The following is a 17155-nucleotide window of genomic DNA, read 5'->3' on the forward strand; positions in this document are numbered from 1 at the left end:
AGCGCACACTGACGACAGTTGGGTCAAACACGGGAATAGATTATACCAGGAAGGCAGAGACAAACCTAACAAATTTGGAAGGTCGGGGAACATAAACAGGGAAGCAGGAACCAGAGGACAATACACTTCAGAGCCAGAGACAAACCAAAGAAATATTATCCGTAACACTAAAGTGAAACTGAATATTCAGTGGTGAAATAGAGAATATGGCGGGCTTAAATATCCCTCTCACAGATCACCGCTGAAATAGAGAATATGGCGGGCTTAAATATCCCTCTCACGGATCACCGCTGAGGTAACGTCCAATCTTCACCCTCTTCCCAGAGACAGAGAAAGGGGTGAGGAGGGTGGAGAGAAAGGAACCTTCCACCACATACCAGAACCAGGAGACATAGCACCCAAGTCTCCTGGTAACAGCTGACGCTGGGGAATATGGCGTCTCGGGACCCCTGAATAGTGTCAGTGCTGTGAGCGCTGGCGTCATGCTTCCTAATGCCCTGAGGCAGGTACCCTGGAATGGAGTACACAGGCACGGTGGGGTTCCTGCAATGGCCTCGCACCCCGAAGGCGACACCCCACCTCTCGCAACCAGACAGCAGTGAGCAGTAACCCACCGGGGAGCCAGAATGTGTCCGGAAGCATGAGGGGCACGCTTGCTCTGCCTAACACTAACAATTAGTGACCATTAGTGACCATTTTAATGTGTTGAGCTGATGGCTATATTTTATGTGAGACCAGCGTACTCTTGCCTTTTTTGTCTTCTTCTGTTGCATCAGTCTGTTCAGTGCCATGCTTGATAAAGGATACCTGGCAACATTCAATGTAAGAGACTCATTAGAATGGCCTCTCGCTTTAACATGTTTGTAATATGGTTTCAAACAAACATGGCTGAAATGGCTGAATTACTTTACCAGCATTGAAAGTCTTATGACATTAGAATTCCATGGAGAAGTATTCCTCTGTGTCAAAAGTGGGCGGCCATGCTTAGAAGTCAGCCCTTGGGATCTGGGGCTCTATGTAACAGATGTCTTCTCATTATGTAGTATGAGGTTTATTTGTGGGCAACCTCAGGACCAAAAATGTAAATGTGCTTGTATATACCAGTAGCCGGAACCTTCTGAACCAATCTAACATCACCATGGAAACCATAATACTGCTGTCTACAAGGGGCCTGAGGGTTCAGTCATATTGTGCTGATCGAAATTGATTGAACAAGTGATGCGGGAGTTTGCATCAGTTATTCTCATTTTTTTACACATATGCATGGAGACATGAGCGAAAACTAAGCCCAAGTTTACCTCTACAGTAACAATTTTGTTTTTTACATCCGACATGGGAGCACAAAATAAAATTTAGATCCGTCTCCATGTCTCCAAGCACTGGAATCCATTCTTTAATTAAATCTGAAATTCAGATAAAAGAATAATGTTCCAGTGAATGCAAAAATAGATGGAAGAATAAATCAGGCGACTGTTTTATTATATTTTATATCCTTTTTTCATTTTTTAAGTAAATACACTGTTAGTTTTTCTTATTTTTCTTTAAGTAAAATGTATGATATCTCATTTTATATACTACCCTGATTTATTAAAAAGAATTCCTACCTTGGACTTAAAGGGGATGTCTATTATCAGAAGAAAAGTTGGTGGTCGCCTATGTGATTGCAGACTGTGGAATCCTGACAGTATGCAATGCACACTTCATCACCACCATTCCCATGTAGTCCCCGTGTCGGTTGTTCTTGCTGAGGACAGTCATGACATGTGACCTCACAACCGCACGAGAAATAATAAGTGTGCGCATTGCATACTGTCACAGTTTAGCAGTCTGCCGTTGCATAGAGTGACTGCACACTTTTCTTCTAAGGGCTCCGTTTCACTTAGCGACGTACCAGCAATCCTGACAGCGATACGACCTGGTAAGGATCACTCATGCGTCGCTAAATGGTCGCTAGTAAGCTGCCAAACATGCAGATCTCTTCAGCAACGCAGCAACCATCCAGCGATCCTCGGCGATCGTTGGTACCTTGTCACACAGCAGTTTTTCTGAACGATTCCAGCCTGTGTCCCTGAGTTCTACGTCGCCAACGAGGTCACTCATCGGGTCAAACACAGCAATGCATGCTGGCCAGCGGGACACAGACGATGGAAAAATGGCCCAGGACATTCGAGCATGATCAGCGATATCCACCAGGGGGGCCAGTCACCACTGCGTGTCACATGTAGCGAGATCGCTGACGAGGTCGTTGTTGTGTCACAAAATCGGTGATGCTTCAGCGATCTCGCTAGCGATCTCGCTATGTGAGATGGGGGCTTTAGACTCGACAACTCATTAAACACTGCCAAGTAACTCAACTTCTCCAGCGATGCTCCAGGAGTGCTGAACGCCTATGGAGAAAAACCCGCACACCAGAAGACTTCATACACTTCAAATTTTTGTTAAGAACCTATAACGCTGCCCTTCACCTTGCCAAACAGACCTACTTCACCACCCTGATCTCCTCACTAGCCAACAACCCCAAGAAACTTTTTGACACTTTTCACTCCCTCCTCAGGCCAAAAGCACAAGCCCCTATCACAGACATTTGTGCTGATGACCTGGCCTCCCACTTTACAGAAAAAATAGATAATATCCGTCAAGAAATCTGCTCCCAACCACCAAGTGCTGTGACTCCCATCCCTTCCTGCATCTCCCCTGGCTCACTCTCCATATTTGATCCCATCACAGAAGAAGAAGTCTCCAGACTCCTCTCTTCTTCTCGTCCGACTACATGCACTACCGACCCCATTCCCTCACATCTCCTCCAGTCTCTCTCTCCAGTCGTCACAACCCACCTAACTACAATCTTTAATCTCTCCCTCTCCTCGGGCATTTTCCCATCCTCCTTCAAACACGCCATCGTTACTCCATTACTAAAGAAACCTGCTCTCGACCCATCCTGCACAAACAACTACAGACCAGTCTCCAATCTCCCCTTCATCTCTAAACTTTTGGAACGCCTAGTTTGCTCCCGCCTTACCCTTTACCTCTCCATTCACTCCCTTCTAGACCCTTCACAGTCCGGCTTCCGCCCCCTACATTCGACTGAAACTGCACTCATCAAAGTGACCAATGACCTTCTGACAGCAAAACGTAACGGTGACCACTCTCTGCTCATTCTTCTTGACCTATCTGCAGCTTTCGATACTGTTGACCACCATCTCCTACTCTCTAGGCTCCAGTCACTAGGCATTAAGGACACTGCACTCTCCTGGTTCTCTTCCTATCTCTCTGACCGCTCCTTCAGTGTTTTGTTCTCTGGCTCCACGTCATCTCCTCTTCCTCTTGCTGTCGGGGTACCTCAGGGCTCAGTCCTTGGCCCCCTTCTTTTCTCTCTCTACACGGCCCCAATTGGACAGACCATCAGCAGATTTGGCTTTCAGTACCATCTTTATGCTGATGACACAACTATACACGTCTTCCCCTAAGCCAAATACAGGACCATTCTTGAAGAAAAACTGTTAAAGTCTGCAAAAGACCTGAGACTGGGACGGAGATTTGTCTTCCAACAAGACAATGATGCCAAAGATAAAGCAAAATCTACAATGGAATGGTTCACAAATAAAAGTATCCAGGTGTTAGAATGGCCAAGTCAAAGTCCAGACCTGAATTCATTCAAGAATCTGTGGAAAGAGCTGAAAACTGCTGTTCACAAACGATCTCCATCAAACCTCACTGAGCTCGAGCTGTTTGCCAAGGAAGAATAGGCAAGAATTTCAGTCTCTCGATGTACAAAACTGATAGAGACATACCCCAAGCGACTTGCAGCTGTAATCGTAGCAAAAGATGGCGCAACAAAGTATTAAGTTAAAGGGGCCGAATAATATTGCACGCCCCACTTTTCAGTTTTTGACTTTCCACAAAATTTTAAAATAACCAATAAATTTCGTTCAATTTCACAGTTGTGTCCCACTTGTGGATTCTTCACCAAAAATTTACATTTGGTATCTTTATGCTTGAAGCATATGTGGGAAAAGGTTGAAAAGTTCCAGGGGGCCGAATACTTTCGCAAGGCACTGTAGCTACATGTCATTCATTTATAACAATATCCCATTTTTACTCTTGCAGAATTGGTGATGTTGCTGGAGTGGTGGTCAGATACTGACTGTACCCTATACACAGATCTGACAAACTATAGCAAGTATGGCAAAGAGAACGCTATAGTAATTCTCAACCATAACTTTGAAATTGACTTTCTCTGTGGTTGGAACTTTTGTGAGAGATTTGGTGTCCTGGGGGTAAGTACGGTATATCATCCATTATGCCTTTAAATGATCCATTGAAGCGCGGCGTTTGTGAACACTTTATATCTGTTTGCATGTCTTCTTATTCACCGCAATTGTCACTTACGTAGGAACATAAGGATGGGAAAATATATGACATATATTGCGGTGCCGCTAATATATGGACACAAGTAGTGTAAGTAATACTAGTGCCTGCCGGTTTCTGCACACCTCACATTACGCAAAGATAATAGTCATTTTGTGGTTTTTAAAGGTTCTTAGATTGCTTTTAGTCTGCGGGAAAATGGCCATATTTGTAATGACTACATTTAAGATCTTAAGGAGCAAAAAGGGATATGGGGCGGGTTTCATGTTCTCTAACTGAAGTGTCAAGTTTTGCTGTTTTTTGTATCTCCTTCTGCTAAGTGGATGCTTAGCTGCATTATCTTTTGAGCCTCTGGCATTGACGTTAGTGTAAGTATTTATGGCGCAGCACAATGCATGCAGCATATGCTAGATTTGCTACTCTGCATGTATATTAATTAACCCCTAACATCTAGGGTTATAGTGTAAACTCTGCCCGCGCACGTGTCTTATTTGCATCAATATGAATGTCATTCCAGAGAATCTCAGAAGCTGACAATACATTTACTTCTTTCTTAATTAATATATACAGTTTGAATCAAAATTATTTACCCACATTGCAAATTAAGCTTATATTAGCAAAATTATAGAATATTTACTACTTGCAATAAACTGATCGAACAAGAACAATTCAAATAACTGAATACAACTATTATAACAGGTGGTTTCTCCAAATCCAGCACACAAAGGCAACTTTAATGAGTACTGCAGTCCCAGAGATATTCAATCCATTGTATAGAATCCCTCATAAGAGCCTACATGTATAAAACAGGTGTTTTCTCAAGCACCCACTGCAACTAATCAACGGACTAACCAATCGTGAGAAGAAAAAACATCAAATACCTGGACTGGCTAGTGGGTTATTGATAGTGACAATTGACTGCTTGTTACAAATATGGCTTAGTAAAGAAAGTGGTCCAAAAAGTTAAAAGATAATTGCTTTGCACAAACATGGAAAATTATGCAAAAATATGTAGCAAAGACATTGAGTATGGCTAGAGATACAGTCTGAGTAGAGTTTGCAAGTTAAAACTAAAAAGAACACTCTCAATACTACCAGGTCGTGGCAAAAGTAGGAAACTATCCCCGGGAGACACCTGATTCCTGAAAATACAGCTAGTTAATAACCCTCAAGTGTCTGCATAAGACCTGCAGCAAGTTTTAGTGGTGGCAGACCCTGAAGTTTCAGTTTATACTGTAAGGTGAGTGCTAAATGCTGAAGGTCTCCATGCCAGAATTCCAACTTGTACACCTCTACTGACCCAAACTGAACTCACTGATTCTAATATGAGTATATAAATAAGCCACAGAAGTTTGGGAATTCTGTTCCACAGAGGTAGACAAAATTGGAAATTTTCATGTCTACAGATTTGCAATATGTCTGGAGGAAGAGGAGTAAAGTATTCATTGAAAAGAAAACCTTGCCTACAGTAAAACATGACAGTGGCTGGGCAACGCTCTGGGGCTGCTATGTTTCCTCTAACACTGGAAATCTGCAGCATTTGGAGAGATGGATTCAGTCAAATATCAGGAAATGCTATAAAACATTCTGCTTTCTGTGAGTAAACTGAAATGAAAGCATCATTGGACATTCCAACAAGACAATGATCTCAAACATATCTCCAAGGTTTAATTTCTGAAGAAATCCTGGAAGATTCTATTGTGACCATCACAGTTGCCTGATTTGAACCTCATAGATCTTTGAGATTTGAAGAAAGTTGCAGGAAAAAAACGCAAGAACATAATTGAACTGGAGACCATTGCCAATGAGAATGTGCTATGATTCCTCAGGATTGCTGCTAGAAGCTATGCATCACATTTGCAGCAGATGATAACAGCCAGTGGTGCTGTACTAAGTGCTAGATAACCTTGTCATGAAAGGGTTGTATAATTCTGAAACTGCAGTAGCTATTAAAAGTGGCAACTGACATTAAATATGGAGAAACAGCTTGTTATACTACTTGTGTTCAGGTATTTAAATTGTTCCTGCTTTATTGGATTATTGTAAACAGCAAAATGTTTGGAAATTTTGCTAATCAACCTAATTTGCAATGGGGAGATGTGAATAATTTTTATTGCAACCATATATTGTTAAAGGGGTTCTTTAAGAATGAAGTTACTGGAGCTGAGCTTTAATACCAGGCAAAACCCATGTGCAAAAGCTGTTTTTATAAAACAAAACAGAACCCCTGTACAGTGGCAAGTAAAAGTTTGGGCATCCTTTGTCAAAATTACTGTTAATGCGAACAGTTAAGCAAGTTGAAGATGAAAAGATCTCTAAAGGGGTTAAAGTAAAAGATGACAAATTTTAAAAACTACAAAAAGGAAAATGGGCAGATGCAAAAGTTTAGGTACCCTTGGAGATTTGTGTGCTCAGATAACTTGGACTCTTTGGCCACAGTGTTAAAATACGACTCTTTGGCCACAATGATCAAAAGTATGTATGGAGAAAAAATGGCACAGAATTTCGGGAAAAGAACATATCACCAACCATTAAGCATGAGGGTGGATCAACCATGCTTTGGGGCTGTGTTGCAAAGAATGGCATGGGGACCAGTTTTAGACAAAGTGGGACAGTGAGCAAAACTATAAAGTAGGGCCAATATATTGCATCATCACAAAGAAACATTTTGGTTAAATTTACATGCGCTGAGTTGATACTTCTAAACGAGCGTGATCGAAAATATTGAAGTTGTTCAATGCTTGTTTCCCAGCCTCTTTACACTGGCTGAAAAACAATGATGGGCACAAAACGATCACTAGTAGGTCAATCTGTCCCCATACAGCATCATGTTATCAACAGCATATCTGCAGTTTTCACCAGGCGATGTGCTTCTGAGAACAATGTTTTTTGTTCCGGCATAAACAATCCAATCACTCAATGAATAGACAGCATTTTGCTTGTTTAGTATACTGTACCTGTTAGGATTGGCAGAACACACCAAAATAAGAAATTATGATAAGGTGCGTTCGCAACCTGGGGTCCACCGTGCAGTGATGGAGAAACCGCAGCTAGCACAATGGCGGAGCAAGGCTGTGAGAAAACACTTTAGGCACACTGAGTTTAATGTCACTCAGTGTGCTCAGGGCGCAAAGTAACAAGCTCGGTTACACAACAGAGTACTATGAAGCAACGCAAAAAGAACTATACCCTGTTAGACTGCACAGGCATATAGAAAAATACTAATTGAGGTCCCTATAACTTAACCACCCAGGAAAGACTAAGCTGGTGGTTGACCCTGCTCTGACACACGGTGTGCTGTAGCATGCGCACCTGAGGACGCCCGATGCAGATGCTAAGTTCAAGCGGGAGTTCCCACCCTACACTGCCTGTCTAGACCAACACTCGCAGTGCTATTAGCAGCACACGTGCAAACAGGGTGGTAAAGTAGCCACCAACACACATGATACTAGCGCACAGGCGTGTGCTCCAGAGGACCTTTTATACATGCAGCTCAAGTCCAGACAGACAGGACCTTGCCTGTGGACCAATCAGAAGCTGCCACATAAACAGAGCAGGTGATGTCCGAGCACCAATGAGAAGGCTCCACATCATGGACATGCTTAGTAGGATGAAATCTGGACCTAGGCTCCAGAGTACAATGCTGCATGTGTAAACCAGTAGACACCATAGGCTTAGCTGGAGAGTCAGCAGCAACTACACATGCAGCATGAGCCTGGGCAAAGTGCTGCGGCCGGAGTCTGTGCTGAGCAATCATCCCAGCAGCCAAGCCTGAATGGGAGACCACAGCACCAGACAAGGCTTGAAATCCATCCTGTGCAGCGGGAGAATGCCGGCGCCAAACAGTACCCCATAGTCCTCAACATAGTAAACTGCACTCCATAGTCTTCCATATAGTTTATTGCACACTCCATAGTCCTCAATATAGTATAATGTGTACCATATACAGGTGCTTCTCACAAAATTAGAATATCATCAAAAAGTTAATTTATTTTAGTTCTTCAATACAAAAAGAGAAACTCATATATTATATAGAGTCATTACAAACAGAGTGATCAAGTGTTTATTTCTGTTAATATTGATGATTATGGCTCACAGTTACAGCCAATGAAAACTCAAAAGTCATTATCTCAGTAAATTAGAATACGGTAATTAACAAAAACACCTGCAAAGGCTTCCTAAGCATATAAACAGGTACCTTTGTTTCAGTAGGCTCCACAATCATGGGGAAGACTGCTGACTTCACAGATGTCCAGAAGGCAGACATTGACACACTCCATTGAAGAACTGAAATAAATTAACTTTTTGATGATATTCTAATTTTGTGAAAAGCGCCTGTAGTATAATACACTCCTCATATTCCTCCATATAATACACTCCCTATAGTCCTCCATATATTATAATGCACACCCCATAGTCCTCCAGAAAGTTTAATGCACTCCCTATATTCCTCCATATAGTGTAATACACTCTCCATAGTCCTCAATACAGTATAATGCATCCCATAGCCCTCCATATTGTGTAATGTACCCCCTATATTCCTCCATATAGCATAATGCACACCCCATAGTTCTCCATACAGTATTGTGCACTTTCCATAGTTCTGCATACACAGCCATAGTCTTCCATACAGTATAATGCACAAACCATAGTCCTCAATATAGTATAATGCGCCCATAGTCCTCCATATTGTGTAATGCACCCCCCATAGTCCTCCATGTAGTACAATGCATTCCCCATAGTCCTCAATACAGTATAATTCGCTCCCCATAATCCTCCATACAGTATAATGCACAGTATAGTACATATAATATAATACACAATCTATGGTCCTTGATACAGTGTAATGCAGCCCCCATATAGTATAATGCAGCCCCCCAAATAGGACATATAGTATAATGCAGTCTTTGATAGAGTACTCTATGCAGTCCCATAGAGTACAATGCTGTCCCATGGAGTACATTGCGGACCCATAGAGTACATTGCAGACCCATAAAGTACAATGTGGCCCCATAGAGTACAATGTGGTCCCAGAGAGAATAATGTGACCCCATAGAGTACATATGGTATAATGCAGTCCCATAGAGTACATATAGTATAATGCAGCCCCATAGAGTACACTGCAACCCCATAGAATACAATGCAGCACCATAAAGTACAATGCTGCCCCATAGAGTGTGATGCCACTCCATAGAGTATAATGCCACCCCATAGAGTATAATTCAGCTCTCATAGAGTATAATGCAGCCTCATCTCTATATATAAAACTGAATGTGTGTGTGTGTGTATTACCAACCAATCATGAAGCATCTTTCATTTCACCAGAGCTGTTCAAAAGAAGCTGAGCTGTGATTGGTTGCTATGAGCAGCAATTTTCCTTGCAACCAATCACTAAGCATCTCTCATTTCACCAGAGCAGGTTAAAAGAAGATGAGCTGTGATTGGTTGCTATGAGCAAGTTTTCCCACTTGACAACACCTCAGCAGACACTGACATGGCGGGAGAAATCTAGCATCCCTGGGAACATTAGCTCCCAGCCATTGTCTGCCCCCAGAAAGGAGCAAAGAGCACATGACAGAAATGAATCCCCCCCTCCCGTGTCTATATACCCATCACACATCCTCCATCCCAGAGGCACATCTTCCCTCTTAAAGGGATCATTGGTATGGAAGTCAGAGCAAATCCATCCAGCGCTATGGTTTTGACCCCAGGCCTCTCTTAAATGGATCCCCGGTATGGAAGTTAGGACCGTTCCACTCAGCTCTGTGGTTCTGACCCCAGGGTCTCTTAAAGGGATCATTGGTATGGAAGTTAGGGCAAATCCACTCTGCGCTTTGGTACTGACACCAGGCCTTTCTTAAAAGGATCTCCGGTATGGAAGTCAGGGCAAATCCATCCAGCACTTTGGTACTGACCCCAGGCCTCTCTTAAAGGGATCCCCGGTATGGAAGTCAGGGCAATTGCCTTCAAATGCTCTGGTACTGACCCCAGGCTCTCTTAAAGGGATCTCCGATATGGAAGTTAGGGCAAATCACTCAGCGCTCCGATTCTGACCCCAGGGTCCTATTAAAGGGATCATTGGTATGCAAGTCAGGGCAAATCCACTCTGCACTCTGGTTCTGACCCTAGGCTCTCTTAAAGGGATCCCCGCTATGGAAGTTAGGGCAAATCCACTCAGCGCTCTGGTTCTGACCCAAGGCCACTCTTAAAGGAATCCCCAGTATGGAAGTGAGGGCAAATACACTCTGCGCTTTGGTACTGACCCCAGGCCTCTCTTAAAGGGATCTCCAGTATGTAAGTTAGGGTAAATCCCTCAGCGCTCTGATTCTCACCCCAGGCTTCTATTAAAGGGATCATTGGTATGGAAGTCAGGGCAAATCCACTCAGTGCTCTGGTTCTGACGCCAGGCCTCTTAAAGAGATCCCCAGTATGGAAGTTAGGACCGTTCCACTAAGCACTCTGGTTCTGACCTCAGGCTGACAGGATGATGTGGGATATTAGGGGTAGTAGTCTGGTGGCTCTGGCTGACGGGATGATGTGGGATATTAGTGGTAGTAGTCCGGTGGCTCTGGCTGATGGGATGATGTGGGATATTAGGGGTAGTAATCCGGTGGCTCTGGCTGACGGGATGATGTGGGATATTAGAGGTAGTAGTCCGACGACTGTGACGGGATGATGTGGGATATTAGTGGTAGTTGTCTGGTGGCTCTGGCAGATGGGATGATGTGGGATATTAGGGGTAGTAGTCCGGCGGCTGTGACGGGATGATGTGGGATATTAGTTGTAGTTATCTGGTGGCTCTGACTGATGGGATGATGTGGGATATTAGGGGTAGAAGTCCAGTGGCTCTGGCTGACGGGATGATGTGGGATATTAGGGGTAGTAGTCTGGCGGCTGTGACGGGATGATGTGGGATATTAGTTGTAGTAGTCCGGTGGCTCTGGCTGACAGGACGATGTGGGATATTAGGGGCAGTAGTCCGGTAGCTCTGGCTGGCGGGATGATGTGGAATATTAGGGGTAGAAGTCCAGTGGCTCTGGCTGATGGGATGATTTGGGATACTAGGGGTGGTAGTCCGGTGGCTCTGGCTGACGGGGTGATGTGGGATATTAGGGGTAGTAGTCCGGTGGCTCTGGCTGGCAGGACGATGTGGGATATTAGGGGTAGTAGTCCGGTAGCTTTGGCTGACGGGATTGTGTGGGATATTATAGTGAATGTGGCTATGTGGAGTGGGCGGGGCTCTACACTCAGCTTTATATATATAGATATAATCATTATAATTTATTATAACTAACCATAGTTAGTTATTATGCCCGGGCAGCGCCGGGCTCTTCAGCTAGTAGAGTATAATTCCACCCAAAAGAGTATAATTCTGCCCCATAGAGTATAATTCCACCCCATAGTGTATAATGTGGTCGCATGGAGCATAATGCAGCCCCATGGAGTATAATGCGGCCCACATGGAGTAAAATGTGGCCACCATAGAGTATAATGCAGCCCCATAGAGTATAAGGCAGCCCCTAAGAATTTTCCAAGGAATAAAGGATGAAAATCCCTCAAACAAGAATTGAAAGTCTCTTGGCTGGCTACAAAACGTGTTTACAAGCTGTGATGCTTTCTAAGGGGATTTAGCGTTGTGGATCTATTTGTTGTGTGTTATTTTATTTCCCACGCTGACACAAACATTACTACATAGGTTGTATCAGACGGACCGAAAATAAAGCAGTGTCTTGCTCTTTCATAGCCAATTCTTGTTATGGCAGACATTGTAGAATTGTAATCCCAGGAGGTGCACATTGGAAACAATTAGTGTCATTTTTAATGTTACCTTTAATTATATTTGTAATCTGTGGATGATTTCACTGTTAACTCAAATTATTTACAGAAAAATAAGATAAATACAGATTGGTTAAGGGGTAGCAATGCTTCTACAGGTATTGGCATTATATTCAAGAAACCTTGTTCTGTCTTCCCTGCTGGCTACTTGTGAGGTTTCCTTACATTTTGCATATTTACCTAAATCTGCTCATGGCTAATGCAAGATGAAAAACTAATTGATTTGCTCTGCCAAGTGATACTACGTATTCCAGATGGGTTATAGCATGGAAATGAATGCTCATTGATTACTCCATATTTTAGAAGGGATTGTTGTATGCTGCAATAAGGTTTGAGCCTGTGAACTAAGTACCAATAAAATTCCAAAAAAATATTGGATCTATTTTTCTTGGGCTTAACAACACCTTTAAAAAACTGTTACAGATTACTGAAGAAATTACTTTGGAAATTACAAAACTGTTTATAAGGCTGTAATTTTTTATGTTATAAAATTGCAGTGCTTTTTCTAGAGCGATTGTTTAGTAATTAAATAGATTTTAATTAAGTTTCTTGCTAAAATATGGCCATGCATACAGATATATAGAGATTAAAGGGAATCTGTCACCCTTTTTTTCGGCTTGCAGCTACCGGCGTAGACATCGGGGGCTTATCTACAGCATTCTATAGTGCCGTAGATAAGCCTCCGATATAACCTGAAAGATAAGAAAAACACGTTATATTATACTCACCGGGGTGGGCAGTCCGGTCCGATGGGCGTTGCGGTCCGGTCTGACGCCTCCCTTCTTCATGCGATGACATCCTCTTCTCCCGTCCTGTAATGGCTGCGGCGCAAGCACACTGCTCTGCCCTCTTGAGGGCAGAGCAGAGTCCTGCAGTGCGCAGGCGTCGGGAGAGGTCCAGCGCCTGCGCACTGCAGAATTCTGCTCTGCCCTCAACAGGGCAGAGCAGAGCGCTTGCACCGCAGCCATTACAGGATGGGAAAAGAGGATGTCATCGCATGAAGAAGGGAGGCGTCGGACCGGACCGCACCGCCCACCGGACCGGACCGCCCACCCCGGTGAGTATAATATAACGTGTTTTTCTTATCTTTCAGGTTACATCGGAGGCTTATCTACAGCATTACAGAATGCTGTAGATAAGCCCCCGATGTCTATGCCGGCAGCTGGAAGCCAAAAAAAAGGGTGACAGATTCCCTTTAAATAGATTTATAAATTGGCGACTTGATCATACGTGTGCTTGAATAGTCAGCACCAGATTTCTAAATGTGGCATCCTAAAACACGCTTTTCTGTCTCATATTTGTTATACATTTCTAAGACTCCCAGCTTACCATATCCATGAAATACATACCTTTTTTAATAAACTTGCAAAAATTTCTACATTTCTGTTTTTTCAGTCTATATGAGGTGCAGAGTGTACATTAATGAGAAAAAAAATGAACTTTTTTGAATTTACCAAATGGCTGCAATGAAACAAAGAGTGAAAATTTTAAAGGGGTCTGAATACTTTCCGCACCCACGATATACAGTATGTACTTATTACTGCACCTGCTATATGGCACCAAAAACAGTGCTCCTCTCACTGCCCCATGTAGTAATGCTTACTACTTTGCCCCTTACAAAGTAAAATGCCTCCCCTGTGCCCTCTAGATGCTAAAATTGCCTCCTAAAATATATGAATGCCCTGTGCAAATGCCCTAGAAAGCAGTGTACACATTTTACCCTTAGAAAGAGAAAATGCCCCCATGAGCAACTCCCCTATATATAGTGTTATGGGCCAGCAGCTCCTCTATACACAGTATAATGGATCAACAGTACCTCCTACACATAGTATAATGCCCCCACAAGTTCCCTATGCACAGCATAGTGGACCCATAGCTCCCTTATACACAGTATGATGGGTCCACAGCTGCTCTATACATAGTGTGATGGGTACAGCTCCCCTATATACAGTACAATTGGCCCACAGCTCTACAACACACAGTATGATAACCACACAGCCCCCAATTCACATTATGATATCCTCACTGATCCCCCAAAACAAAGTAAGATGATCCCCACAGTAGTCCTCACACTGTATAACGGCCCGTACAGTATTCCTCACATTATGTGACGGCACCCACAGCAGCCAACAAACTGTAATATGGCTCTGACAATAGCTCTTACCCTTTATGGCACTACAGTAGCCCCCACACTGTATATTGTCCCCCACATTAGCTCTTACACTGTAAAAAAGCCCCCCACATTAGCCCCAAAACTGTATAATGGCTCTCACATTAGCGCTCACTCTAGATAATGGCCCACACACTGTATAATGGCCCCTGTAGTAGTCACCAAACTGTATAATGGCCCCAACATTTCATAAGGGGCCCACAATGTATATGGACTCCCATCCCCAATGTATTGGGGTCACCAAACTTTATGATGTCCCCACAGTAGCCCCTATAATGTATGAGGACCTCCTTCCCACTGTATGAGAGGCCTCCATACTTTATGATGACCCCACAGTAGCCCCTATAATGTATGAGGACCTCCTTCCCACTGTATGAGGGGCCTCCATACTTTATGATGACCCCACAGTAGCCCCTATAATGTATGAGGACCTCCTTCCCACTGTATGAGGGGCCTCCATACTTTATGATGACCCCACAGTAGCCCCTATAATGTATGAGGACCTCCTTCCCACTGTATGAGGGGCCTCCATACTTTATGATGACCCCACAGTCACACCACAAGTTTTAATTAAAATAGAAACATCATATCCTCACCTAATTCAGGATCCTGATGTGTCCACCAGTGTTGATGTCATCGTGTTGGTGCACGCACAGGATGTCATTGCACCACGTCTTGATTATGACGTCTTGCGCGTGCTTCAGCGCCATGGCGACTGCATTACCCTGTGGTTCTGTAGACCGCAGGCTTAAAGCGACCTACGGTCTAAAGAACAGAAAGCGATAGTGCAAGGAAATCATGTCACCCTGCTCTACCGCGCAGCTCTGCCCATGTCCATATAGTTTTAGGCAGTGGCAGCTTCGGGTGAGCCTCTCTGAGCAAGGTACCAAGGGCACCTGCCCTCTCTGCCCCCTGGCAGTTACGCTACTATCACCGCCTCTAATATTGACTCACTGCCTCTGTTATGATCTAAAGCAGTATCGATACACAATCCCTACCTGCCTATTTGTGCTCTTATAATGCAGTGAGACAAAGAACTGACATTTCAGCTCTGGAGCCCACATTGTTGTAATCTGCAGGTTACAATGACTGTAATTTAGCATTACAATGTATATTAATTTAACTTACATTATTATATATTCAAGCCTCAAAGTAAACAATTTGTGTTCACAGTGGACATGTGCGGTACATTATCACAAGGTATTTCATTGCTTTGTCCTGCATTATAAATTGATAACTTTTTTAAATTAATTTACTTTTATGATTATTTTATTAATCATTTTTGACACTTTCATTGATAAAATATTGTAATAGCCAAAACATTCGGCATGTTTTGCATCACTTTTAAACTTGTGACAATTTTCGTAGGTGACTCCTATATCTTGAAGATTTCACACACTTATTTTGTATTTCTTGTTGCCAGAGCTCAAAAGTGCTAGCAAAGAAGGAGCTATCATATGTACCTGTTATCGGCTGGATGTGGTACTTCTTAGAGATTGTGTTCTGTAAACGAAAATGGGAAGAGGATCGAAAAACTGTTGTGAAGGGTTTACAAAATCTTAGGGACTATCCAGAACATTTTTGGGTAAGTTAATTCTACATTAATACCGATTGGCCAGTATTTTGTAGATCATCCATCCATCCATCGAGTCCTACCTTAGGTACTTTCAGAAGTACCTTTGTAGCCATTTTGCATTTTACAACACACAATTTGAAGATTTATAGATGTTCAGCCTTTGTAATACTGTACCTCTCTTGGAGTTTGGCAATAATTAATTGGTACAGTCAAGCCTAAAGGATTTTACACCCTTGAAATTGTTCCAAAAAAATTAAGTATTTCTCCCAGAAAATTATTACAATAAGAGATATTTTGTTAAACATGTGTATATTTCCTTTGTGTGTATTAGAACAACACAAAAAAACTGATGGAAACAAAATGCTGGAGAGTTCTGAAATGGCCAGCAATGAGTCCGGATCTTAATCCCATTGAACACCTGTGGAGAGATTTTAACAACTTAATGCCATATAATGGATATATCTGTCAAGGCTCACCTCCTCCTCTTTGGTGTGGGCTCTGGTGATGAGAGATCTGATCAGCTTTCAGGTGCCCCTAAGGCCGGGGTCCCCCTTGCGAGAAAATCACACGAGTATCATGTCTTTATACCTGGCACTGCCGCCAGTACTCGGACTGGAGCACTGAGCTGCATAGAAATACATGCAGCCACACACTCCAGTCCCGAGTGCTGGTGGCAGTGAGACGCTAGACTCGTGCGAGTTTCTCGCAAGTGTGACCCCGGCCAGCAGCTGCAGGTAGAATCGTGATCCTCCCATGACTGTTAACCTGTTAAATGCCGCTGTCAAACTCTGAAAGCGGCATTTAACATGGCTGTGCAGGAAGTGCGTCTTAGCTCCACCCATCGGTCACATGACTGTGGGGCACTGATGGGTTGGCATGACAACTCTGGGTCTGCATGAGCCACATGTAGTTGTCATTGCTGAAGTGCTATGAGCACCGCCCCGTGGTTGGCGCTCATAACAGTTGATCATTTTTGTTACACAGAGGAGGGCTGATTCCCTGCTATATGTAATATACTGTAAGTGATCAGAGGATCGCAGCTTTTGTTTCCTAAGGCCTGTTTCACACTTCCGTTTATGTCCATCAGTCAAGATCCGCCGTTTTGCAAAAAAACGGATCCGACATTTTTCTTGGTGGATCCGTTTTTTTCCCCATAGACTTGCATTACCGGCGGATCTTGATGGATGGCCATCCGTTGGATCCGT

General features: G+C 43.3%; 1 protein-coding gene across 4 annotated transcripts in view; it reads left to right on the top strand.

Moving 5' to 3' along the window:
• The window catches only part of AGPAT4 (1-acylglycerol-3-phosphate O-acyltransferase 4), a 186207-nt gene that overhangs the window by 114899 nt on the left and 54153 nt on the right, over positions 1-17155 (top strand). For all 4 annotated transcript variants that reach the window (XM_073560179.1, XM_073560178.1, XM_073560180.1 and 1 more), the window contains exons 3-4: positions 4108-4277; positions 15798-15959. In XM_073560179.1, the coding sequence (XP_073416280.1) occupies positions 4108-4277; positions 15798-15959 (332 nt within the window). The remainder of the gene's footprint in view (positions 1-4107; positions 4278-15797; positions 15960-17155) is intronic.

Source organism: Dendrobates tinctorius, unplaced genomic scaffold, assembly GCF_039654945.1.
Source record: "Dendrobates tinctorius isolate UK_male_01 unplaced genomic scaffold, ASM3965494v1 ptg000293l, whole genome shotgun sequence".
NCBI lineage: Eukaryota > Metazoa > Chordata > Amphibia > Anura > Dendrobatidae > Dendrobates > Dendrobates tinctorius.